The 26,576-nt window shown below is 39.1% G+C and overlaps 1 protein-coding gene across 4 annotated transcripts; it reads left to right on the top strand.

The window, feature by feature from the left end:
• Nucleotides 1-1,813: 1,813 nt before the first annotated feature.
• tspan33a (tetraspanin 33a) lies at nucleotides 1,814-24,939 on the top strand. Of its 4 annotated transcripts, XR_013932648.1 has the most exons (9): nucleotides 1,814-2,091; nucleotides 16,739-16,796; nucleotides 17,453-17,580; nucleotides 17,983-18,057; nucleotides 18,497-18,592; nucleotides 20,969-21,097; nucleotides 22,825-22,986; nucleotides 24,061-24,571; nucleotides 24,699-24,939. XR_013932648.1 is itself a non-coding variant. In XM_080421513.1 (8 exons), exons 1-8 carry the CDS (start codon nucleotides 1,984-1,986, stop codon nucleotides 24,160-24,162), a joined length of 858 nt encoding a protein of 285 aa, XP_080277639.1. In that variant the 5' UTR covers nucleotides 1,814-1,983; the 3' UTR covers nucleotides 24,163-24,939. The 4 variants fall into 4 exon arrangements, 3 of the variants coding, with proteins under 3 accessions (XP_080277639.1, XP_080277640.1, XP_080277641.1); XM_080421513.1 differs by having other exon boundaries at nucleotides 24,061-24,939; XM_080421514.1 differs by having other exon boundaries at nucleotides 17,456-17,580; nucleotides 24,061-24,939.
• Nucleotides 24,940-26,576: the final 1,637 nt, after the last annotated feature.

A 26,576-nucleotide genomic window follows, 5' to 3' on the forward strand; every position in this document is an offset into this window, starting at 1 on the left:
CTCAATTTAAAAGTATCAATACTGAAATGTAGAAATACTCTTTTACAAGTAAAAGTCCGGATCAAAATTTGCATGAGTAAAAGTACAAAAGTATTGGTATCAAAAATGTACTTAAAGACAGTACCAAAAGTAAAAGTACTCGTGCAGAATGTCCCATTTCACAAGTTTTCATATGTATAAAATTGTATTAAAATCTTTTGAAATTTGCAGATCTACAAGGCTATCTGCTATTTTCGAATAGCCAAAGTTTGGCATTAGTTACATTAGATTAAATGTTAAAACAACGGCTTATCATACACAGTAAAATCCTCATTATTCATTTAACTAAACTAACAAATGAACATTTTACTCTGTGTGTTGGCTAGTGGTTCTCACACTTTAGCTCAAGACCCAAAAAAGAAATTAGACGTTTGGGACCCAAAGTTCCCAAACTAGTGAAAATAGCAGATCTAGCTCACAACAAGCTTGTAGATCTGCTATTTTCACTAGCAGATTTTATTTGATTTTATTCATGAAATACTTGAAAAATTTTGGAATTGTTTTCAATTGATGAAAAGCTGTGATTTTGTTCCTTATACATAATATTTTGAAATAATAAATGTATTCTTTTTTAAATGAAGAAAACGAAAAGGGGATATTTTACTCTCGACCCATGAAAATTGGTCCGCGTCCCAAACAGTGGGTCCCGACCCACTGTTTGAAAACCACTGGGCTACACACCTAGCTCTGGTCCATATCGTTAGAAGGAGTTCTCCTTAACGCCATGTTACTTTCCATCCGTTGCCCGCACACCCCAGGCTGCGCAGCCTCTCGTCTGTAGTAAAAAAAATCACACCCTGTGTGAAGTGGGCGGTGTCTTGCTAGCTAATCACAATACTGAATGGAGTCAACCAATCATGTACAAAAGATAAATACATTTATTGAAACACTCTTTATGATGGACGAAACCATAACTTGAAAAAAACAAATTTTTGGTTTTTTTCAAGTTATGGTTTGTTATATAGGGCTATGCACATGTGTCATGTGACACTCATCAACAATCACAGCGCAGGATAATTGTACAAATTTCCTGGGCCCAGATCACAGCGCAGGAAAATGTACATTTTTCCAAATCTCACTTATAGGGGCGGTTTCACCGCCCAATAAAACATATACTTTCGCTACTCAACAAAACAAAAACGGTTTTAGATGTTGAAAGCCTACTTTCCTTAGTGGGAACACTCTGAGCCCCCCACCTTACGTCTAAAATACACTTTTTGACCAAAATGTAAAATAATCCACCTGATGGGGTTTTTTTCTTAGTTATTCTACTGCGCCCCCTACAGATCTGGTCAATGGGATTTTTCTATTGGCAAGTTCTGTAGAGGGCGCAGTGGAAACAATTAAAAATAAAATCCATCCGGTGGAATATTTTCTTTTCTGGTCAAAAAGTGTATTTTAGACGTAAGGTGGGTGGCTCAGAGTGTTCCCACTAAGGAAAGTAGGCTTTCAACATCTAAAAACATTTTTGTCTTGGTGAGTAGTGAAAGTGTATCTTTTATTTTTTACTAAAGTCAAGAGCTTGCGCTACCACGGCTGTGCGGCAACGGCTGAAAAGTCACATAGCGTTAAAGAGAACTCCTTCTAACGCCATGGTATGGACCAGAGCTAAGTACACACCCACTTCTTGACAACAGAAAGAAACATAAGCCTGGTGGTGTATTCTTCGCAGATCTACAAGCCCACAATACGTGGCGTCCGCGTCGCGTTGTGGGCTTGTAGATAGGCAATGTTACGGAGAGAGCATTTAAGCAGGAAATGCGTGTTGGTTGTGGGTGGGCAGTGGTTCCACTTTCTTTTTCTTTTTTTCACACAGACTTTACGCACTTTAGGGATCAGCCATAACCCACTACTCTACTGCATCACCATGCTTTGAAACGAGCTGATCGTTTCTTTAACACATAAATAAATACATATAATAAATAAACGTCTATATCTGACGCCATGAGGAGGAGGAGAGACGCACCTGATGCGTCCCAGCATGACCAGGACTGGACGTTTGTTAGTCCTGTGGTCAAATACCTGCTGTTTGTCTTCAACATGATCTTCTGGGTGAGAGTTTATTTATTATATTAATAACATAATATAATTGTGTGTGTGTGTGTGTGTGTGTGTGTGTGTGTGTGTGTGTGTGTGTGTGTGTGTGTGTGTGTGTGTGTGTGTGTGTGTGTGTGTGTGTGTTATTATAATATTTATATATATATATTAGTATGACAAGGACTGGACGTGTGTCAGTCCTGTGGTCCAATACTTGCTGTTTGTTTTCAATGGATATGATGTTCTGGGTCAGGGTTTGTTTGTTTATTTATTTATTTCAACCTGATCTTTTGGATGAGTGTTTAAATAACTCTTAACCTTATTATTAACCTTTATTTCAACTCGTTAACAGTTGAGGGTGAAATAGTTGAGGGTCAGACTCATTGCCAATGTAGCCTAGGTAACAATACAGAACACTATACTCAACAGGTAGAGACATTATATAGGATAGGTGGGCACTAGGGACATCTGGGCACCTCCATGTTAAATTGGCTATTTTGTCCAAAATGTTATAAAGTAAAATGGCCTTAACCCATTCAATCCCGGGGACGCATCTCTGTCATTTTAGATTTCTTTGGCTATTCAAAAATAGCAGATCTACAAGCTCATAGCCACGCTTGCAAATATTTTAATATATGCCCTTTAAAGCAAACATTTGTGACTCAAGTCTTTGGGGGGTCCCTGGAAAAAAATATTTTACAAATGTTCGCTTCAAAAAATATATATCTTGTATATCTGCTATTTTTGTATAGCCAAAGAAATCAAAAAATGACACAGATACTTTACCAGTCTAAATGGTCTTAAGCAGGGCTGTGCACAAACCTTTGGGAGGGCAGGTGCCTTAATGCTGTCACGGCAGTACCTCAGGACAGATACAGGCAAGAGGTACAGTTAGGAGTAACAAATAATATTAATAGTAATTGAAAAGAGTATAAGAAGGTACTGTAGTAGCACACAGCCATTAGGAATAGACTACCAGAAACCAGGAGATTTAAGTACTACAGCAGTGGTTCTCAAACCTTTTCATGTCAAGGACCCCTAAAATGATATGTATTTGGCCGCGGACCCCCATCTCAAATATTTTGTTCCAGGGACCCCCAGAAGCAAAGATTTGAGTTAAAAATGTTTGCTTAAAAATATATATATATTCAAAGGTGTGCACAATTGTTCACGATTTAAAAAAAATAGCAGATCTACAAGCTCATAGCGCAGCACTTGGTGCCGCACTATGAGCTTGTATATCTGCTATTTTTGAATAGCCAAAGTATAAAAGGTTAAAGTGGTTAGAATTATTGTAACGCTATATTAACACATTTTGCTGGGGACCCCTTGGAACCCCCCCAAGGACCCCTGGGGGTCCCCGGACCCCACTTTTAGAACTAATGTAGCCTACTACAGAACTCTTGCTTGGCCCTCTGCACGTGGACTGCCTGGGATTAGCCTGGTGTATGAGCTATTAACAGGTATAGATATACATTTAGTCAAAGTGCATTTATAATAGTATATTAACAGGTATAACTATAGTAAAAATGTATAGACAATCCACCACTGTGGGTAGAAGTAAACAATCAATCCACAGTGGATAGAGAAATATGCAATTGATACCCGGTAGATTGACATTTTATTGACAGAAATGCATATATGAACATAGAGTTGTACGTATCTGTCAAAAGGATGAAACAAGAAAAGCCAGAGAGCTTCTTTCATTGTGGTCCTTTGACCACAACACCCACACATGTGTCAACTAGACATTCTACGGAAGGCAGAGGTCTGTTTCCTGTGTTCTGCTGCTGTGTGTTATTCAAAGTGTTGATGACTTGATTTACTGTCAAGGCTTTTGATCATGCCAGTGCCCTTGTTTCTTGCAAAAAAGAAGAAGAGACTTATCATGATGCGAAAACAAAAGTTGAAGAGTGGACTGCAACTATGATTTTGCAAGAGAGATATTTAATGAGAGACATTATGTATGAAAAAGGGCACTTTCTACCAAGAAGGCAATCGGGCAGGTGCTCGGGCACTGGTTGGCTCCTGTGTGTGCTCGTGCCTGGTCTTAAGTAATGTAAAGTATACATGATGTGAACATGCACGGTACATCATTATCAGACTTCATTTTATCCTTCAACTTATTGTTAATGCCCCAAAATGACTGGATTTACAGGTTTTGTAATGTGTTGCAATTGTAGAAATATTAGACCTTAATTGTCAAATATTTAAGCATGTTCTAATCATGTACTGTCTAGCCTACTTTGCATTTTCCAAAAGTTATTTTTTTTTACATTTTGGAAAAAAATAGCCAATTTAACACGAGGTGCCCACTCTTCCTTGGTGCCCACCTATCCCGTTACCATTCATATAGGCCTACAGCAATAATTGATAATAAGAAGAAATAAAGCAGTTACAATGTTGAACTAGAAAATGTGCTCCTCGGAGCACAAGTCTCCGCCAGCAGACCCGTGCTATTTTAATATCACGGGTCGTCTTGGTAGAACAGGTCGTCTTGGTAGAATGCGCGTGTTTTTTGGTGTTCTGCAGGGGCGACTGAATATGTAGTGTCTGCATCTAAAAAATGTTCTTCTTGAAGCAATGTGTCATATGGGAGTCCTCGTAATTGACTGGTTTGTTCAAATGCTTGTCTGTCTTCTTCATCTTCATTGTCTTGAACAGTTTCAGCAGTTGATTGGTGTGTTTGATCTATGTCAGTTTTTTTCTAGTGCTACATAATGTATTTGATCAAGGTGGCCAATTGTTACAGTATTAAGACTTCGGCCTTGTTGTGGGATCAATTCAACTCTATAGTCCTCTTCTGTGTTACTGTTGTAGATGAGTATGCTTTCTTAGCTTTGGCCTTCTGTGCCTTTGCTTGACCAATGTTAGGTGTTCTCAGAGGGACACACGCACGGACGGGTGATTTGTACTGGAAGGTACTGTTCCAATCAAGACTGATTGATCCTGTCTTACCTCACTTCAAAAACATAAATGGCTTTTTGAAGTGACACACCTATTTATAGGATTTTATTTCGTCATGCGTCCCTCTAGCCAATCAAAGGCATTGGTGTCAACATATTGACACGTGTCACGTGGAGCTTGACCAATGTTAGCTTGGCTAGGAGGGAGGTGAACACACGGCGGGACGAAGCGAAAACATACTCTCCACCTCCGGCGGAGACAACAAAGGTTTTGGAAACCATATTGCCCTGAATTGACCCAAAAGAAAGGACTTCTGGAGCTCCTTCCAAGCAGATGGATGGATCACTGAGAATGCTGCCTTGCCTTATAGCTCTGTCTGAGCAACAAGTGTAAAAGTGTGAAGCTGTTAAAGGGATCGTTCACCCCCAAAAAATCTTTTTTTCTATCGATTAGTCACCCCATGGAGACTTGAATTCATGGATATTTATTTCCTAAGCCAATAATTTAATGACCAGTGGACTGGTAGGCAGCGGTTCCGGTAGGAGACACAAAGGAGACTCTTTGTGTCTCTCCTACCGGAACCGCTGCCGGTCATCAAATTTATTGGCGTAGGAATGTGACAAAAAAATCCTTCTTGACATTTTGGGGGTGAACTATCCCTTTAAGCAGAGAGACTTTTACTTTGCATTCTTTTGTGTAGCTACAGGTTAATCATTTATTGGGGGGGGGACTATTATACTAAGCTACTGATTTACTGCCTTGCTTGGTTGCTAAACCTAAAAGTGTTTTTAGCTTACCTATGTCGTTTATAGTGCATGTATAGCCTATATGGTACATGTCCCTGCGCCAGATTTATATAGGCCTATATATATATATATATGTATATATATATATATAGGGCTATTCAAAAATAGCACATACACAAGCTCATAGCACGGCACGAAGATGAGCCTGTAGATCTGCTATTTTTTTTTAATCGTGAAAATGTATATCTGCAAATCCTTGAATACATTTTTAAAGCGAAGATTTTTAAAGGCAACTCCGCACCAAACAGACTCGTCCAGACTATTGCAGACTACTCCAGACTGCAACAGACTGGTATTCGGTTGGCAAAAGTTACCATTTAAGTCTGTCAGCCGACTGGCCATTCATGTGCTAATTTGACTTTTAGCGTGCCAGCGTTGCCAGGTCTGCTTATTATAAGCGACTTTGGGCTTGTTTCCCTGCAAAGCCACTTAGGGATGTTCCCAGCGTTTTTTCTTCACTGACGTGCAGTGGTGTAAGTAACTAGTACATTTACTCAAGTACTGTACTTAAGTACAATTTTGAGGTACTTTTACTTTACTGGAGTATTTCCAATTGTCTATACTTGTACTCCACAACAATTATTTGAAATGTTTAGTTACTAGTTACTTTGCAGATATAAATCATTATGAAACATACATTAACCACTTTAGCCCTATTTTATACCTATAAGCTATTTGAAAATAGCAGATCTACAAGCTCACAACGTGTTGCGATGCACGCGTTCTGAGCTTGTAGATCTGCTATTTTCAAACATTTTTGTACTTTTACTTTTGGTACTTTAAGTACATTTTTATACCAATACTTTAGTACTTTTACTCAAGTAAATGTTGAATTCTGGACTTTTACTTGTAACAGACTCAGAGTACATCTATTGCATTCAAGCCTGGAATTTCGTCATTTTAGGGGCAAGGCCACTTGGCCTTTGGTGTTGTAATTTTTTGGAGGGCACAAAGGCCCTGCCCGGTCTTCCTGCCAGGGCAGGAAGGCCATCCAAAAAAATAATAATGATTTTTAAGTCCAAAAATGATTTTTAAGTCCACGGAAATAATGCATTTAACTTGAAGGTTAAGGATCATTGTATTTTAATATATTATAAGAATAGTATAACTATCTGTGAAATATAACCCATTTATTTCACAAAATAATGTGTTGGCAAATGACCAATATTTAGTTATATAGGTCTCAATATGTCACATTCAGCCCTGGACTTCACTGACTGAAGTAGGGGTCACATTAATCACATTAGATTCACAGAATGTATTTTACCCACAAGTTATTTTCATTCAAATGAAATGTGAATGAACTTGCACTAATAATGACTTTAGTTGATTTTTCACTCTTTAAAATATAGTATTTCTTAATTATTAATAATTACAGCTTGTAGATTGGCTATTTTCACGATTTTAAATTGTTTTTAAATAATAATAAAAAAGGAACATACAAGATTTCCACCCGACAGCCATAATATAATAGCCAATATATGGTTCTGTATCAGTATATGAGTCCGTTTTTGCGGATTTCATTCTAATTGGCTACTATGCCTGCATATGAATTTCATGAGCCTGGGTAGGTCACCCTGGCTTGGAGATATGCCCTGTAGCGCAGTACATTTACTCAAGTACTGTACTTAAGTACACTTTTGAGGATTTTTTACTTTACTGGAGTATTTCTAATTTTCAGTACTTTTACTTCTAGCCTACTCCATACATCTCTGAGGAAAATATTCTACTTTTACTCCACTACAATTATTTGAAAACTTTAGTTATTAGTTACTTTGCAGATATAAATTATTACATTATAAAACATACAGTAACCACTTTAGCTCTATTTTATACCTAGGCTATTTGAAAATAGCCGATCTACAAGCTCACAACGCGTCGCGAAGCGACGCGTTGTGAGCTTGTAGATCTGCTATTTTCAAACATTTGAGTACTTTTACTTTTGGTACTTTAAGTACATTTTGATACCAATACTTTTGTACTTTCACTCAAGTACATTTTTAATTCGGGACTTTTACTTGTAACGGAGTACTTCTACATTGCAGTATTGATACTTTTACTTAAGTAAAACATTTGAGTACTTTTTCCACCACTGCGCTCCACACAGCAGCAGCAGGTGAAAGCAATTCACTTAAACGAGGGTTGTGTTGCGCACCAAAACTGCGCAAAACTAGGTCAAATCAATCAATCTCTCTCTCTCTCTCTGGGAGCAACAACGAGAAACAGTGAATGTAGGTTTTCATAGACATGGTCGCTTGTTTCTCTCACATAATCTGGCAACACCGACAGCCCTTTGTTGTCACTGCCACTGCTCTGCCAGTCGGCTAAAAAGCTGAACATGTTCGGTCGGCTCTGGGTCGGCCGAAAAGGTCCCGACGGACCCCTAACCGACTGGCCGACGGACCCCTAACCGACTGGCCGACGCTTCCCGAAGCCAAATCGGCCCAAAGTCGGGCCGATTTGGATTGGTCTGGAGCCAGCTTTACTCAAATCTTTCTTCTGGGGGGTCCCTGGAACAGAATATTTTCAGTTGGGGGTCCAAATACATATCATTTTGGGGGTCCTTGACATGTAAAAGTTTGAGAACTAGTGCTGTAGCCTACTTTATAGTAGACCATTTTAGCTGTGAGAAATGACCTCCCATCATGCATTCTTCTTCCACTCAAATTAACCATAATGATTGTAGAAGAAGATGTGATTTATTGTTTTCTCTGATGGGGAACATTTTATTGATATGTTGGGTTTTATAAAGCCTGCATTTAGGCTATAGTGTTATATTTTATTTTATACATAGAAATGTGTTATTGTCAGTGGTGGAAAAAGTACAATTTTTTTTTTACTTAAGTAAAAGTATCAATACTGCAATCTAAATACTCTATTAAAAGTAAAAGTCCAGAATTCTAAATGTAGTTGAGTAAAAGTAGAAAAGTATTGGTATCAAAATGAACTTAAAGTAGGCTACCAACAGTAGAAAGTAGTCATTATGCAGGATGTCCCATTTCAATAGTTTTTAAATGTATACAAATATTTTGAAATAGATAGCAGATCTACAAGCTCACAATGTCACATTGTGAGCTATACAGGGCTGAAGTGGTTAATGTATGTTTTGTAATAATAATCAAAATCTACAAAGTAACTAGTAACTAAAGTTTTCAAATAATTGTAGTGGAGGACAATATTTTCCTCGGAGATGTAGTGGAGTAGAAGTAAAAGTACTGAAAATTGGAAATACTCCAGTAAAGTAAAAGTACCTAAAAATTGTATTTAAGTGCAGTACTTGAGTAAATGTACTTAGTTACTTTCCACCACTGATTTTTGCGTTGTCACGAAACGACAGAAGAGTAGGCTACTGTATGGTGTCAGCAAATATACAAAACAAAGCGTTAAACAGTAACTGCAGCTAGCTAAGCGGTAGGATTTCAAACTATGCAAAGGTCACAATAATTATGTTTTCCTTGTGTCACTCACTCACATCCAGTGGTGGAAAGTAACTAAGTACATGTACTCAAGTACCTTACTTAAGTACACATTTTGAGGTGTTTTTCTTTAGTTTTTACAAATTTCAATACTTTTACTTCTACTCCACTACATCTCAGAGCCAAATTACTTTTACTCCACTACACAATTATATGAACACTTTAGTTACTACAGTTACTTTGTAGATTTTAATTATTATTACAAAACACACATTAACCACTTCAGCCCTATGTGTATTTTGGCCATTTGAAAATATCCGATCTACAAGTTTGTAGATCTGCTATTTTTATAGATTTTTATACATTTTGAACTTGTGAAATGGGGATATTCTGCATAATGAGTACTTTTACTTTAGCACTTTAAGTATATTTTGATGCCAATACTTTTGTACTTTTACTCAAGTGCATTTTGAATACCGCAGACTCTTACTTGTAACAGAGTATTTCTACATTGCAGTATTGATACTTTTACTCAAGTAAAACATGTGAGTACTTCTTCCATCACTGATCACATCACATGACGGCAGATCATAACCTCCGGAGTTATAAGGGAGATTTTCTCTGAACTAAAAAAATAACATTTTTAGAGCAGAACTATGCTTACACAACATGAGCTTTGCATTGCTGAGAGTCTTGCTTTTGAGCGTCTTTGAGAATTAAACTGAGAAACCTGCACTGCTTTCCATAAGTACTAGAGCAAAATAGCCTAGTGTAGAGAAGTTGAGAACCTGAATAAATATGTTAATAGGCCTACTCAAACTTTTTCAAGTCAAGGACCCCCGAATTGATATGTATTTGGACCCCCCCCCCCTCACCTGAAAAGGTTTTGTGCCAGGGACCCCCAGAAGAGAAGATTTAGATGTGTTAAAAAAAAGAATGTTAAAAATAATAGCAGATGTGAGCTTATAGATCTGCTATTTTCGAATAGCACATGACTGTGATGCTACATTAACTACTTTTGCTGGGGACCCCCTGGAACCTCCCCTCCCCAAGGACCCCTGGGGGTCCCCGGACCACACTTTGAGAACCACTGCGTTAATAGCTGTGTCTAATAAAGGCCAGACCGCACCAATGCAACTAGTCGCAACTCCTTGCAACAAAACGGTTTTAAGGCCACTACACAATGCAACTCCTTCCAACTGCCATTGGGGATAATGGTTGCAAGGAGTTGCAAGTAGTTGCATGTTGCATGTTGCAAGTAGTTGCAAGGAGTTGCAAGGAGTTGCATTGGTGTGGACTGGCCTTAAACGAGTAGTTCACCCAAAAAATTACTCATTTCCTGTCAATTACACACCCCATGAAGCATTGAATTTATGGAGATGTTTTAGTTTTTGTCACATTCCTAAGCCAATAATTTGATGATGATAGTAAAGACCCTAATGTATCTGCTAGGAGACACAAAGGAGACTCGTTGTGTCTCCTACTAGATACATTAGGGTCTTTATTGTTATCATCAAATTATAGGAATATGACAAAAACAAAAAAAATCTCCATGAATTCCATGCTTCATGGGGTGTGTAATTGACAGGAAATGAGGGGTGAACTACACCTTTAACCCATTAAGACCTGAGACCGATTCTACAAACGTCTACAAACAGTTATCTGAAAAAACTATATAGCTATATCAGTGGTTCTCAGACTATTTCATGTCAAGGAACCCCAAAATGATATGTATTTGGCCGCAGACCCCCATCTCAAAATATGTTGTTCCAGGAACCCCCAGAAGCAAAGATGTGAAAACATACATATTCAAAGATTTGCACACATTTTCATGGTGTTTAAATGAATAGCAGATCTACAAGCTATTTTTTTAATAGCCCAAAGTATATAATAATGGTTAAAGTGGTTACACAGATTCGTTCCTGGTTTTAATGGGTTAAAATGAGGAAACGAGCACCAAATAAATCAGGAAGTTAAATCTTGCTGAAATTCTTGAAATAACGGCTAACGAACAACACACTTTTTAAACCCACACACACAGCATTATCAGCAAGCTAGTTAACATAACATCTCCTGTGAATTTAAACTCTTATCTGTTATGTGTTTACCATGGACAAACAACTAGCCACATTTTTCAAAGAAACATGTGAATGCAAAGGTTAAAACTGTAATTTAGATGGCATATGTTATTATGTAGACCGGTTCATTTGTTGACCTGGCATCCTAGTTTATATAAGTTTCAATGAACATATTGTATTTTATTTGATATTATACTGTTTAGACTGATGCTAGGTTCTTGGTTTACCTGTGATCCTAGATTACGGAGGCACTACACTGTCCCTATGCATTAGTATGTGTTTACCTTGCTTACTGTAAATCGCTCTGGATTAAAAGCGTATGCTAAAGCATTGGTCCTGAAAGTGGGGTCCGGGGACCCCCAGGGGTCCTTGGGGGGGTTCCAGGGGGTCCCCAACAAAATGTGTTGATATAGCGTCACAATCATTTTAACCACTTTAACAATTATTTTATACTTTAGCTATTCACCGAGTGCCGCACTATGAGCTTGTAGATCTGCTATTTTGAAAAATCTTGAAAATGTGAGCAAATCTTTGAATATATATATATTTTTAAGCGAACATTTTTAACTCAAATCTTTGCTTCTAGGGGTTCCTGGAACAATATTTTTTTAGATGGGGGTCCGCGGCCAAATACATATCATTATGGGGGTCCTTGACGTGAAAAAGTTTGAGAACCACTGTGCTAAAGGCCTGAATTGTAAATTGTAATGTGTCACAAAACGTATCACTAGCTGGGAGCAACACCAACAAGCCTCTTGGCCTTGTGACGCAGAGTTCATGTACAAACTTGTAGTTTTTTTGTTTTTTTGCGTGGAATGTGTTTCCTCTGGGCTACACATTCACAAGCCGTTACACAAGAACTGAAAGCCCTGAGTCTTTCTTCCCACTTCTCTGTGTGTGTGTGTGTGTGTGTGTGTGTGTGTGTGTGTGTGTGTGTGTGTGTGTGTGTGTGTGTGTGTGTGTGTGTGTGTGTGTGTGTGTGTGTGTGTGTGGCCTGTATCGTCTTACCACACTTAAAGGGATACTTCACTTTTAAACATGTTTGGGGTCATTTTAACGTGCCTACTCAGGATTTTGTGTTTCACCCCAGACAGTTTTTAAGTTGCATGCTAATCAGTATTTAGATATTTGATATTCATTTTATGTAACTTCAAACTCCATTTACCTTGTTGGATTCATTGAAAACACCCGTCCTTGGTTCTGGTGAGTGGTGACTGATATTTGCCTTCTGATGCGTGAGGGGGCTGTGTTTTTTCAAATATTTTCCCATTTATTTTGTATAATGTTTTGGGTAAATGAAGAAAAATTAAATACAGTATTTCACGTTTTCAAAGGACAATATCAGTCACCAGAACCAAGGACTTTTCAATGAATCCATCATGGTTAAAGTTACAGTTTGAAGTTACAATATATATGGAGTTTGAAGTTACAATATGTTTGTATAGGAAGAGGGCGTGTCTGATAAAATGAATATCAAGTATCTAAATACTGAGTCAATCAACTTAAAAACTGTCTGGGGTGAAACCTGAGTAAAAAAACTGAGTTAAAATGACCCCAAACATGTTTGAAAGTGAAATATCCCCCATAGTAGTGAAGAAGACATGAAGAGTGTGGATCCATGTAAGAATAAGAATGTGACTGTTTGGTGATATTTGATTTAGTATAAATCTTTTATCAAGATGAGTTATTTATAAAGCAAAAACAATACAAATTTACAATTTACAATGTAGGCATTTAGCAGATTCTCTTAATCCAAAGCGATTTACACAGAAAGCAAGGTAAACACAAGGTAATACACCAAATGCACAGAGACAGTGCCTCAGTAATCTAGGATCATAGGTAAACCAAGAACCTAGCATCACTCTAAACATTCTAATATCAATAAATAATATGTACATTGAAACTATACAAACTATAGGATGCCAGGACAACAAATGAAACTGGCATCTGTCTAAATAACATCTAAATTAAATTGAAACCTTTCCATAAGACTGCATGGTCGTCAATAGGGCAAGTGCTACAGGCTTTTACCAAAGTGCTTCATAAGCTTATAAAGGGACCCCAAAAAACTATTTTTTCCTATCAATTAGTCACCCCCGGCAGCGGTTCCTTTGTGTTTCCTATCGGAACCGCTGCCCACCGGTCCGCTGGTCATGAAATTATTGGCTTAGGAATGCGACAAAAACAGAACAATATCCATGAATTCAAGTGTCCATGGGGTGACTAATCGATAGAAAAAAAGTCATTTTGGGGGTGAACTATCCCTTTTAAGAAATCAAAACACAAGAGCAGAAAGAGAAAAAAAATAGAAGTAATGTAAATATACAGTACACACACACACACACACACATTGGAATATATGTAAAATGATACGGCCACACAGATTGTATTTGTAGAAAGAAAGAGGTTTTGTTTCATGCATTCAGTGTGAAAACCAACCTCTTAACACAGGGGCCAAAACAAGCCTGGCATATCCCTCCCTAAAAGGGGTGTGTGTGTGTGTGTGTGTGTGTGTGTGTGTGTGTGTGTGTGTGTGTGTGTGTGTGTGTGTGTGTGTGTGTGTGTGTGTGTGTGTGTGTGTGTGTGTGTGTGTGTGTGTGTGTGTGTGTGTGTGTGTGTGTGTGTGTGTGTGTGTGTGTGTGTGTGTGTGTGTGTGTGTGTGTGTGTGTGTGCGCGCTATACTTCTGAGCCAAATGTCCCCACAAGTATAGTAGAATATAAGACATAAATGTTGTGAGGTCCATTTTCCTGGTGTTCTCACAAGAAAAAATGTTTTTTTTACAGATACTTGAAAAGAAGAAAAAAAAGGATCCAGGTTGGGGGTTAGTAGTAGTTGTAGGATCAGGCATTTACAGGTTAATTTTAGGGTTTAAGCTTTTGGATCTCTGCCTGATTTACATTTAGTTGTGCGCTGCTGTCTTTGCACCGAAAAATAGCCGATCTACAAGCTCACCACTTGTGAGCTTGTAGATCTGCTATTTCTTCGGCTATTGTTCTGCTTTTTTTCAAATGCCGTCCGCCTAACATTTTTAGGTCCTCACAAGGATAGTAATGCAAACGAGTGTGTGTGTGTGTGTGTGTGTGTGTGTGTGTGTGTGTGTGTGTGTGTGTGTGTGTGTGTGTGTGTGTGTGTGTGTGTGTGTGTGTGTGTGTGTGTGTGTGTGTGTGTGTGTGTGTGTGTGTGTGTGTGTGTGTGTGTGTGTGTGTGTGTGGTAACTTGATCCACCTGCTTTGGGGAGGAGTAGTGTATAATGCTCAGGTCTCTTTTATTCTTTGGAGATGAGCTCCTGGGTTTTGTGCTGCTTGGGGGGGAATGAAAGAGTCCTTTTAGCTAAAAGCAGAGCCATATAAGGAGAGTTGCGTCACCTCCGTTCACTTCATCGGGCCAGTCTCCTACAGAGCCTTCTATTGGCGAATAAAAGTGACAAAGCCCTGAATCGGAAGTTTACGGAATGCACTGGAGTCTATGAGCGTTTAACTGTCACTATTTCGAGTTTACATGAACCACGTGACCGGCACTGTTTTCTGCCCTCTAGTTGACGTAACCCCCACTAATCTGCACCAGACAAAATGTTCACCTATAATCAGTGGTGGAAAAAGTACTCAAATAGTTTACTTAAGTAAAGGTATCAATACTCTGTTACAAATAGAAGTCCAGTAATCAAAATTACTGGACGTATTGGCATCAAAATATACTTAAAGGTCTTTTGAAAATAGCAGATCTACAAGGCTATTTTCAAATAGCCAAAGTTTAAATAGGGCAAATGTATGTTTTGTAATAATCAAAAGTAATAACTAATAACTAAAGTTTTCAAATAATAGTTGTGGAGTAAAGGTATTATTTGCCTCTGAGATGTAGTGGAGTAAAAGTAAAAGAATAGAAAAATGGAAATACTCCTAAAAAAATCCTCAAATTTGTACTTGAGTACATGTACTTAGTTACGTTCCTCCACTGCCTATAATGACACCAGATATTCCATTAGATATGCCATGTTTGATCAGAAATCCCCTGAGATGTTCTTTGAATTGAAAAGGTTTGCTCTAATTAGCTCAGCATGAGGCACAATTGTGTGAAACTCCCCCACACTCGGGGAATGATGTCACCCCGTGACAAGTAGGAACACAGAATAGGCCAATGTAATTCTCTCCTTTTCCTACAACCTGAAATCCTGTCATTTTAGTCATCACTGCAGTCATAGCATGAATTCTTACCCAAGACAAAAACATTAAAATAAAGTCTGCCCAAATGGCTTTTACTTCCCGTATCTGCGTGAAGTAGGTGGCCGCCTCTTTAGGGGACCAGAAGCAGGTTGGAGTCTATTCATTCCAATGGAAGAGCTAGTGTTAACGTGAACACAGCTTCTGAACCATTCTTTAGCCCCACGGTCACTGAACTAAATATTGGACCTGAGATTTTTATACTAAAATGGCTTTTTTCAGAGAGACAAATCAGGAGAAAATCTACTTTTATATTATCGACCTTTCTCTGTCCCAGCAACGCACTCTCGTGGAATCTAGCACCAGTAAACGTAGGACGTCCGCGAGATCTGCCGTCAGACGGCGGCGCCCACTTAGGAGACCATTTGTAGGATTTGTGTACTCTTTGGTTTATCTTACAGTACTTACGATAATACTGTACATCACCTCCCACAATGGGCTCTATAAGCACACAATTGGGCCTCCTCCTTACTTCCTTCACAGCTGTGATACACCAATGATACTAATGAAGGCTCTGTTCCATTTAGTTTAGCACAGTGGTTCTCAAACCTTTTAATTTCAAGGACCTCCATAACTCTGAGAGTGTACATTCATGTATTCGTTTTTACTGAGGATAAAGTTAGGAATAAGGTTAGGTTTAGGCTTAGTTTTACTGAGGTTAAGTTTGGGAATAAGGTTAGGTTTAGGCATAGTTCTACTGAGGTTATGTTTAGGAATAAGGTTAGGTTTAGACATAGTTTTACTGAGGATAAAGTTAGGAATAAGGTTAGGTTTAGGCATAGTTCTACTGAGGTTACGTTTAGGAATACCTGGTGGCGACCATTCCGAGGTCACCGGATTTGACCCGGGGCGAGTGTGTTTTGGGGCGAGCGTTCTTGTATTCCTCCGGCTAGATCAATGGGAAAGTAGGCAAAAAAAAGAGAGGACGCAAGATGTGGGCACTCTGAAAAAAAGCACGGGAGGAATAAGCGACTTTGTTATATAAGCGAGTTAAAATGTTTCCAAAATAGTCCAAATATTACATTACAAGATTGTTTGTAAATAGCAGATCGACAAGCTCGGCTATTTTCAAATAGTCTAAAACCGGTCGATTATTTTGGGCTTTGTTTCCGTAGACTGCTTGTTTCTCTCGCAAAACCTGGCAACACTGATGGCTATAGCACAAGTCTTATGTTTGGGCCACACGGGTCTGGTCTGATGGCTATTCTGACTGTTCTTCTCTTTCTGTCCTCTGTAGATGATCGCCATGGTGATGCTGGCCATCGGCGTGTATGCTCGCATGATGAAACATGCAGGTAGGCCTTGATAGATCTGACAAATATGTATTTATAGATCTGATAAAATATTTCATTGGTGTGTGTCAAGTATGGTCGAAGTTGTCTGTGCCCTCACAATCGGTGCCTGTGACTTGACTGTTATTGTCTGGCTGGCCTCCTCGCCATGTCTCTTCATTTTGATTTGATGTCCCTGGCACAAAACATTTTCAGATGGGGGTCCACGGCCAACTACATATACATTTGGGATCTATACCAGGACCCCGGATATACACGAAAATAACACAGACCCATACAGCAGATATACAAGCATAGCGCCTCACTTCGTGCCGCCCTATGAGCTTGTAGATCTGCTATCTTTGAAAAATCTTGAACATTTGTACAAATCTTTGAATATATAAATGTGTAACTCAAATCTTTGCTTCTGGGGGTGACTTTTGATGCTTTTGTGTGACGCTGTAGTATGATCAAGAAGGGCGTTAATTTAAAAAAAAACACAAAGTTAAAATATGGAGATAGGAGGTTTCTGCCCGACAACAACAATATAGGAACATTTTCAGAAAACTGTTAGAATTTAGAAGACATTTTTAGAATCGGCCTCAGGTCTTAATGGGTTAATTGTGTGTGTGTGTGTGTGTGTGTGTGTGTGTGTGTGTGTGTGTGTGTGTGTGTGTTAGAAGCAGCCATGGCCTGTCTGTCGGTGGACCCTGCCATCATCCTCCTGGTGGTGGGTGTCCTCATGTTCTTCATCACCTTCTGTGGCTGTGTGGGCTCCTTACGGGAGAACATCTGTCTCCTTCAGACCGTAAGTATCTTCTCTGTGTGGGCTCCTTACGGGAGAACATCTGTCTCCTTCAGACCGTAAGTATCTTCTCTGTGTGGGCTCCTTACGGGAGAACATCTGTCTCCTTCAGACCGTAAGTATCTTCTCTGTGTGGGCTCCTTACGGGAGAACATCTGTCTCCTTCAGACCGTAAGTATCTTCTCTGTGTGGGCTCCTTACGGGAGAACATCTGTCTCCTTCAGACCGTAAGTATCTTCTCTGTGTGGGCTCCTTACGGGAGAACATCTGTCTCCTTCAGACCGTAAGGTCTGAAAAAAGTAATTATTTTGGGGGGTCGCGGCTTGAAAAGTTTGGGAAACCTTTGCTGAACAGAATGACCTAAAAACATTTTTTCTCTCTCTCTCTCTTTTTTCTTCATCTCAGTTCTGCATCTTCCTCACGGTGATCTTCTTGATGCAGCTGACCGCCGGTGTCTTGGGGTTCATATTCTCTGATAAGGTGAAGCTATAACTAACCAGTGTTGCCAGGTTTTGAGAGAGAAACAAGCAACCAGGTCTATGAAAACAAGCCCAAAAGAAGGGACTATAGGCCACATGAGCCCCCCCAAAAAAATATTTTTTTTGGAAATATGGAAATGTTGTACTCTCTCCCTGGCACAAAATATTTTCAGATGTGGGTCCACGGTCAAATTTATTTGGGGGTCCTTGAGACCACTGTGTGAGAACCACTGGTTTAAACATAGTAGTAGTAGTAAAGTATTAGTAAACATTACACAGCAAGCCCAAATCTACAGCAACTACACTTTATAGGAGCAAGCCCAAGAAAAGTTTTATATGACCTAGACTCTGTACTGCACATGACCAGCATTATAGCTACTACAGTACCATACATACAGTTAGATAACAGTGTTGTGTTTATTCTCCTATTGTGTACACAGGCACGGAACAGAGTGACGGAGCTCATCAACGATTCCATCATCCATTACAGAGATGACATTGATCTTCAGAACCTCATTGATTACGGACAGAAAGAGGTGATGTTTCCTCCAACCATCTGTCAATCATGACTAGGCATGTAACGATTTATCGTAAATCGATTCAAACTGCTGACAATTTAAATCGATTTAATAAACAATGTATTGTGATGCGCGTAAAAAAAAGAGAAGAAAATACAGGAACTTTGCAAGAGAATTGAAAAAAAAAACGTTTTCATTCATTTGCTACTGTATTGGAAAAAGGATAAGAGAAAACACAGTATTGCAGAAAATATATATACTGGATTTGTGTAAGATAAAAAAAAAAAATGAACCTCGTATTGTGAGTTGAGTGAATCGTAGGCTTGTCACAATTATTACTTAATCGTCTAATCGCAATTATTTGAGATAATCGCAAAAAAATATTTCATAATCGTCTATCGTTTCCATGTTGAAAATTTTTCACACATTTTCAAATAAATTAAAAAAAAGCAGAAATAGCAGATCAGAATAGGAACTTTGTGACTCGTTGTGAGCTTGTAGATCAGCTATTTCTGCTATTTTTACATGTATAGAATTATTAAATATGTCAATAATGTCTTGTATATTTAAGTTATTTTTCATATCGCAATAATCGCAATTATTTGAGTGACATTTAATCATCAACTTAAATTTGTAATGAATCGTTACATACCTAATCATGACGGATAGAAAAAAGTTGCCTGGTTCCAGACGAATCTGCCATTGCAAAGAAATTGCCCTCGGCAGATAAGGTCTGGCCCCTCTCAATAGAAATTGGATTTCTCTCTCTCCGAAGTTGTGAGGGACCAATCGGGGCCCAGTATGCAAATATGGGGCGGGTTTATCACCAGGGGCATTCTTTTAATTGCCCCTCGGAAATGCAGGTTCCACACAGAGATTCCAGACTAATATCTACGCAGTGATATTAGTCTGGCCATGCCAGGCTAAGAAAAAAGTCCCCTTCAGGGGGGTTTGGCCACTTTCTATGTGAAAGGCCCCTGCAGCCCCAGACGGATTCCAGTCGACAGCGTACATTAGGAACGAAGCCTGAGGGGGGGGTTCTGTGTCATTTTAGTGTATATCCAGGTCCTGGTATAGCAAGAAAATGCAGTCCAGTCTACTTTATTTTGTCACTGGCGCGGAGATGGTATGGTGTTACACACGCATGTTAGATGTCCGATCCTGTGACACACATACACATACACACACACACACACACACACACACACACACACACACACACACACACACACACACACACACACACACACACACACACACACACACACACACACACACACACACACACACACAGAGAGAGAGAGAGATGCAACGCTGAAGTAATCAAACAAGCAGCGGGTGTTGTGTTTATTTTTACTTGAGTTGGATCAGCGTGTCTGTGTCCACGCATGCTGTTTTTAATTTTTTATTATTTATCGACCATGACGTACAACTCTAAACGTGACGCACATCGCGTCAGTGCACTTAGGCCGCCTACAGGGCAAAATGTGGGAGAAAATGGCAAGCATTTATTGATTATTAGAAGTGGAGACACATGGTAGAAAAGTAAATGGTTGTCATGCCAGAGCCATGAGCGATTTCTGTGGCAAGTTTGAAGAGAATTGGACAACTGCTGTTCTATGAGTTTTTTGTCCGCATACATACAGGCATTTTTTAAGGGTATTGTATTATGTAGTATTGTAGGATGTAATCTATGTTCTTTGTCTTGTCTCTTGTCTTTTTTAAATGCTCACCCTGGAAGCTGAGTTCCAAGTGCAAATGGAAGTGTCTATTCTATTCTATCCAACCGATACATTTTTAAGTGATGGCATGATGATTCATTTGACATTTCACCTACTACTGAATGCATAATTCATAATCTTGCCTTAACCCATTCAATCAGGGGACGCATCTCTGTAATTTTAGATGCATTTGGCTATTCAAAAATAGCAGATATACAAGCTCATAGCGCGACACCGAGTGCCGCGCTATGAGCTTGTAGATCTGCTATTTTTGAAAAATCTTGAAAATGTGTGCAAATCTTTGAATATATATTTTTTTAAAGTGACAACAGGAGAAAGGAACAGAGCAGCGTAAATCATGTGCTTCTGGAAGTCCCTGGAACAAAATATTTTACAAATAATAATAATTACAAATAATAAAAACATATATTCAAAGATTTGCACAAATGTTCACGATTTTTCTAAAATAGATCTACAAGCTCTGCAAAAATAGCAGATCTACAAGCGCGGCACTCTGAGCTTGTATATCTGCTAAAAATCTAAAATTACAGAGATCGAATGGGTTAATATAACTGATCTACTGTAGATCAAGGCATCGTTCGATCAGTTTATTGATCTGTTTTTCAAATAGTCTCAGTCATCTAACACGTGAATGTCTTTGTGTCTCTCCCAGTTTGGTTGCTGTGGTGGGGTGGCCTACACCGACTGGTCCCAGAATGTCTACTTCAACTGCACCCCCGAAAACCCTAGTGGAGAACGCTGCTCTGTTCCTTTCTCCTGTTGTCACATCTCCAAAGACAGGGTGAGGCCTATTATGTCCTTTTAACCCATTAACGCATCTGTGTCATTTTAGATGTTTTGGGCTATTCAAAAATAGCAGATCTACAAGCTCTTAGACGTTTTTCGTGACGCGGACCCCCAAAATGATATGTATTTTGGCCGCGGACCCCCCATCTGAAATCCCTTTACCAGGTCAGGCGATGCGACACGTTGTGAGTTTGTAGGTCTGCTATATTTTCAAATAGCCTACAGTACAGTATGTATAAAATAGGGCTGAAGTGGTTAATGTATGTTTTATAATACAATAATCTATATCTGCAAAGTAACTAGTAACTAAAGTTTTCAAATAATTGTAGTGGAGTAAAAGTACAATATTTTCCTCAGAGATTAGTAGTGACTGATGCTGTAGTGCATCTGTCTATTTGTCTGTGTGTGTGTTCATTCATTCATTCATTCATTCATGTATATGAATGTGCATTTGAACGTGTGTATGAATGTGTGTGTATAACGTCTCTGTCGGGTGGAAACCTCATATGTCCAAAACTGTTTGTTCAAAAATAGCAAAAGTAGCAGATCTACAAGCTCAAAACGTGTCGCTTTGCGCCGCGTTTCAAGCTTGTGAATCTGCTACTTTTGATGCTTTTGTGTGACGCTATAGTATGATCTAGTAGGGCGTTATTTTACGAACATAAACACAAAATATGGAGATAGGAGGTTTCTGCACGACAGCAATGATAATATGTAGTTATATTACCTAGATAGATACTGTACTGTACATAAGTGAACGTGTGTATGTGATGCGATGCGATGCGAGAGTGCGGTCTAGTCAACAAAAACACAGGACTCCTGAATCGCTGCCCTCCACACCCTCCTATCTAACATCAGGGTCTTGAGCTCTATTAAGCGTGCCAACGTGTCGTCACCACGGGGGGGCGTGGCATTGGGCAATGTTAAGTCAACCTGGTTTTTACCCCTCAAAGATGTCCGCAGCTACCAAAAGACACTTGTTGATGCCCCCTTCAGGATTTTTGGCACGCTCTATACAGTGTTGTTAGCTAAGCTGTCGCGCCGCATTGCATCTGCGCAGTGGTGGGAAAAGTACACATTTTTACTGAGTAAAAGTATCAATACTGCAATGTAGAAATACTCTGTTACAAATAAAAGTCCAGAATTCCAATTTACTTAAGTACAAAAGTATTGTTATCAAAATGTACTTAAAGTACCAAAAGCAGAAAGTACTCATTATGCAGAATGTCCCATTTTTTCAAATGCATAAAATGTATACAAATCTTTAAAAAATATGTATATAGGGCTGAAGTGGTTAATGTATGTTTTGTAATAATAATCCATATGTACTAGTAACTAGTAACTAAAGTTTTCAAATAATTGTAGTGGAGTGAAAATACAACATTTGCCTCTGAGATGTACATGTAGTGGAGTAGAAGTAAAAGTAAATTGGAAATCCTCCTGTAAAGTAAAAATATCTCAAAATTGTACTTAAGTACAGTACTTGAGTAAATCTACCCACAGTAGTTACTTTACACCACTGCATCTACGGAGGTGGTGCGCTTCTTGCCTACCCTGGCACCGTGTCAGTTTGCATGCCACTAGTTCCGGGTGCCTGACGCAGTGCCCTGCCAGCCGCATCCTTCTCTCTCTGACTTTGTCTATGAAAACGTGTGTGTGCGTGTGTATGAACGTGTGTATGTGTGTGTGTTTGTGTGTGTATGTCTGTGTGAACGCGTGCAGGAGGTCATCAACACGATGTGCGGCCACTTCACGCAGGAAATGGAGTACATGGCGGCCGGTGAACACATCCACACCAACGGCTGCATAGACAAGCTGGTCAACTGGATCCACAGCAACCTGTTCCTGCTGGGAGGTGTGGCTCTGGGACTGGCCATACCACAGGTATATATACCACCCTGTTCTTCTTACTGGGTAGACTGGCCATACCACAGGTATATACCAGTGGTGTAAAGTAACTAAGTACATTTACTCAAGTACTGTACTTATGTACAATTTTGAGTTATTTTTACTTTATTGGAGTATTTCCAATTGTCTATACTTTTACTTCTACTCCACTACATCGCAGAGGCAAATATTGTATATTTACTCCACTACAATTATTTAAAAACTTAAGTTACTTGTTACTTTGCAGATATAAATCATTATATTCTAAAACATACATTAACCACTTTAGCCCTATTTTAATAGTTGTGAGCTTGTAGATATGATATTTTCAAACATTTTTGTACTTTTACTTTTGGTACTTTATATTGATGCCAATACTTATGCACTTTTACTCAAGTAACATTTTGAACACAGGCCTTTTACTTGTAACAGCGTATTTTTATATTGTGGTATTGCTACTTTTACTCAAATATTTGAGTACTTCTTCCACCACAGGCATGTACCACTCTGTTCTTACTGGGTAGACTGGAAATACCACATAATACTGGGAGGTGCGAAGCGACGCGTTGCGAGCTTGTAGATCTGCTATTTTCACTAGTTTGGGTCCCGGTGGCAAACATCTGATTTCACTTTTGGGTCGTGAGCTAAAACGTTTGGGAACCACTGCTCTCGGAAAATTGGGCCAACTTAGACCTACTGTTCCAGATCCTCACCCTGAATTTCACCAGCTGAGCCCACATAATAGAGATATATTTTATGAACAGTTTAAACATAGGCAACTGCTTGTGGCCCAAAGCAATAACGGCCCCCCAAAGGCTCTTTCCAGATGGTCAGAGGGGCCCTGTTGGATTTTATGCACAGGGTCCCAACAATGGCAAAACATTTACTCAGTGGTGGAAGAAGTACTCAGATATTTTATTTAAGTAAAAATAGCAATACCACAATGTAAAAATATTACAAGTAAAATGCCTGTGTTCAAAATGTTACTTGAGTAAAAGTACACAAGTATTGGCATCAAAATATAAAATCTCCTGTCAATTTTATCATGCGTTCTTTCTTCTTCTCTTCCAGCTGGTGGGGATTCTCCTGTCTCAGATTCTGATCAATCAGATCAAAGACCAGATCGAGCTCCAGAACTACAACGTCAAACATCGGTCTGACCCATGGAACTGATGTGGGACCAGATCTACACTTTAAAACCGGGAACGTGTTTATGTAACCACTCTTATTTTATACTTTGGCTATTCAAAAATAGTAGATCTACAAGCTCTATTTGTATAGATCCGTTCCCGGAATGAATGGGTCTGCATGGTGTTGGAGAAGAAGAGCATCAAGACCAAATTCTCTGGGGAAAGTACAAAGTCGTGCCTTGCAACTCTACTTTCAACATTTTGCCTGCTACCCTAACACTATAACCTAAAATCCAACGCATTCTCACTCCCAAGACGGCAAAACGGGTGACTTCTTTGAGACGGATTTGACCAAACGTCAAACGTTTGACTGGAAGGGGGGGGGGGGGTCGACGGCGCATGTTGACTACTAGGGCATTGGTTCTCAAAGTGCGGTCCGGGGACCCCCACGGGTCCTTGGCGGGGTACCAGGGGTCACCAGCTACATAAGTTAATATAGCGTCACAATCATTTTAACCACTTTAACCATTTACTGTATACTTTGCCTATTCAAAAAATAGCTCATAGCGCGGCACTGAGTGCCGTGTTATTAGCTTGTAGATCTGCTATTTTTGAAAAATTATGAAAATTTGCGCTAATCATTGAATATATATTTTTTTTAAAGCCAACATTTTTTACTCAAATCTTTGCTTCTGGGGGTCCCACAGAAAACACTGTTTCAGGTGGGATACCAATTTCATGTAATCAGGAGAGATGGGAGAAAACCCCACAAAGAATATTTTATCAGTTTCAATTGTGTAGTGTTCCAGTTCCAATTTTGCCTGCCCTTTTTTTTTTTGGGGGGGGGGGGGGGGGGGGGGGGACTCATGTCATAGACTGGCCAGATGCAAGCCATGCCGTTATTGTTGCATTAGTTCCTGTCTTGTTATTTAGAGTGTACAACTTGACATGTAAGGGTCCAGAGCTAAATATGTCCAAAACTGTTACTTTTCAGGATATCAAATCCAAAACTGTTACTTTTCAGGATATCAAAAGTATCAGATCTACAAGCTCAAAACACGTCACTTTGTGCCGCGTTTCGAACCTGTGGATCTGCATTAATTAAAAAGAAAAAAAACACAATTTATGTGGATTTTTTAACTGTGTAGCCTACATTGACTTGCCAGATTTTGAGAGACAAACAAACAACCAGCTATGAAAACAAGCCCAAAAGAAGCGACTATATATAGGGCCACATAAACCTATATTCATTGGATATTTGAAAATAGCCGCTCTACAAGCTCACAACGCGTCGTGAGCTTGTAGATCTTTTCTTTTTTATCTTGAGAAAAAGTGAAACATTTTGAATATTTTTCGAAACATTTTAACACAAATCTTCTGTCCCTGGCACAACATAATATTTTCAGATGGGGATTTAGATTTGAAAAATGTTTGAGAACCACAATAGGAAACAAGCCCATACAAGCAAAGACACTTTAGAAACAAGCCCAATAAACCTGCAACGCGCAACTACCAATATTTACAAGCAACTTTACAGAAAAACAAGCTCAAAGTCGCTTATAATAAGCGGACATGGTAACACTGCTGATGAACTGTAAAATGTTTCATAATAGGTGCTTTGTTGGGCACCATCTGCTGGACACAGACAGACTTGTTGGACTGTGTCTCCCTCTGCTGGACACAAACAGACTTGTCCAGCAGACAGTTTTCATCCTGAACTTTTTCCAGACATTGTGTCAAGCTTTGGCAAAGACACTCAGCCCAGATGCTGCACATCTTAGTGATTCATAAATGGACTGTGTTCTTTTCATGTTTATCCATGTGGTGGAAGGAATAGAGCATAGCAGCGGCGGCCAATGTGTGGTGCCACCGATATAAAAACACATACATTTTTTGAGATTTCTGAAAATATGAATATGAATTATTTTAAGCCTGGAACCAAGCCATCCAGGCTCCTGGTGAATCTGACCATAAAACATTTGATTCTGTGTCAAAAAATATTTGAAAACCACAAACAAAGGGGTATTTATTAAATATAGTATAGGCTATAATATAATTAAATATCAAATCTTTTTTGACACAGTTTTATGGTCATGATTCACCAGGAGCCTGGATGGCTTGGTTCCAGGCTTGAAATAATGTATATAAATATTTTTCGGAAATGTCTATGGGAACAAAATATGTTGTTTTTTTTAAATCTGTGGAACCACAAAATGGCAGCCACCCTATACAGTAGCTAACTAACAAGGGAAAGAGTTTTTCTACGAATGTCAATTAATTCTGCTAGCCTTTTTTACAGTGTCTGTCTGTCTGTCTGTCTGTCTGTCTGTCTGTCTGGGACAAACCACTGGACTGATCAGCTGCCATGTTTCTTGTGCACGCAGCCAGTATGAAGTAAATCCAAATATCTTTCATATTACCTTTTATATTTTTTGAAATATTTAACTTTTTAAAAGT

Source organism: Gymnoscopelus braueri (genome assembly GCF_963280865.1).
Source record: "Gymnoscopelus braueri genome assembly, chromosome: 23".
In the NCBI taxonomy this organism is placed as follows: Eukaryota; Metazoa; Chordata; class Actinopteri; order Myctophiformes; family Myctophidae; genus Gymnoscopelus; species Gymnoscopelus braueri.

Excerpts from the sequence above, each read along its gene's own strand:
- tspan33a (XM_080421513.1), top strand. The coding sequence starts at position 1,984 with ATGAGGAGGAGGAGAGACGCACCTGATGCGTCCCAGCATGACCAGGAC. Across the intron at positions 18,058-18,496 it reads GGTTCATATTCTCTGATAAG|GCACGGAACAGAGTGACGGA; the intron begins GTGAAGCTATAA and ends TTGTGTACACAG. Across the intron at positions 18,593-20,968 it reads TTGATTACGGACAGAAAGAG|TTTGGTTGCTGTGGTGGGGT; the intron begins GTGATGTTTCCT and ends TGTCTCTCCCAG.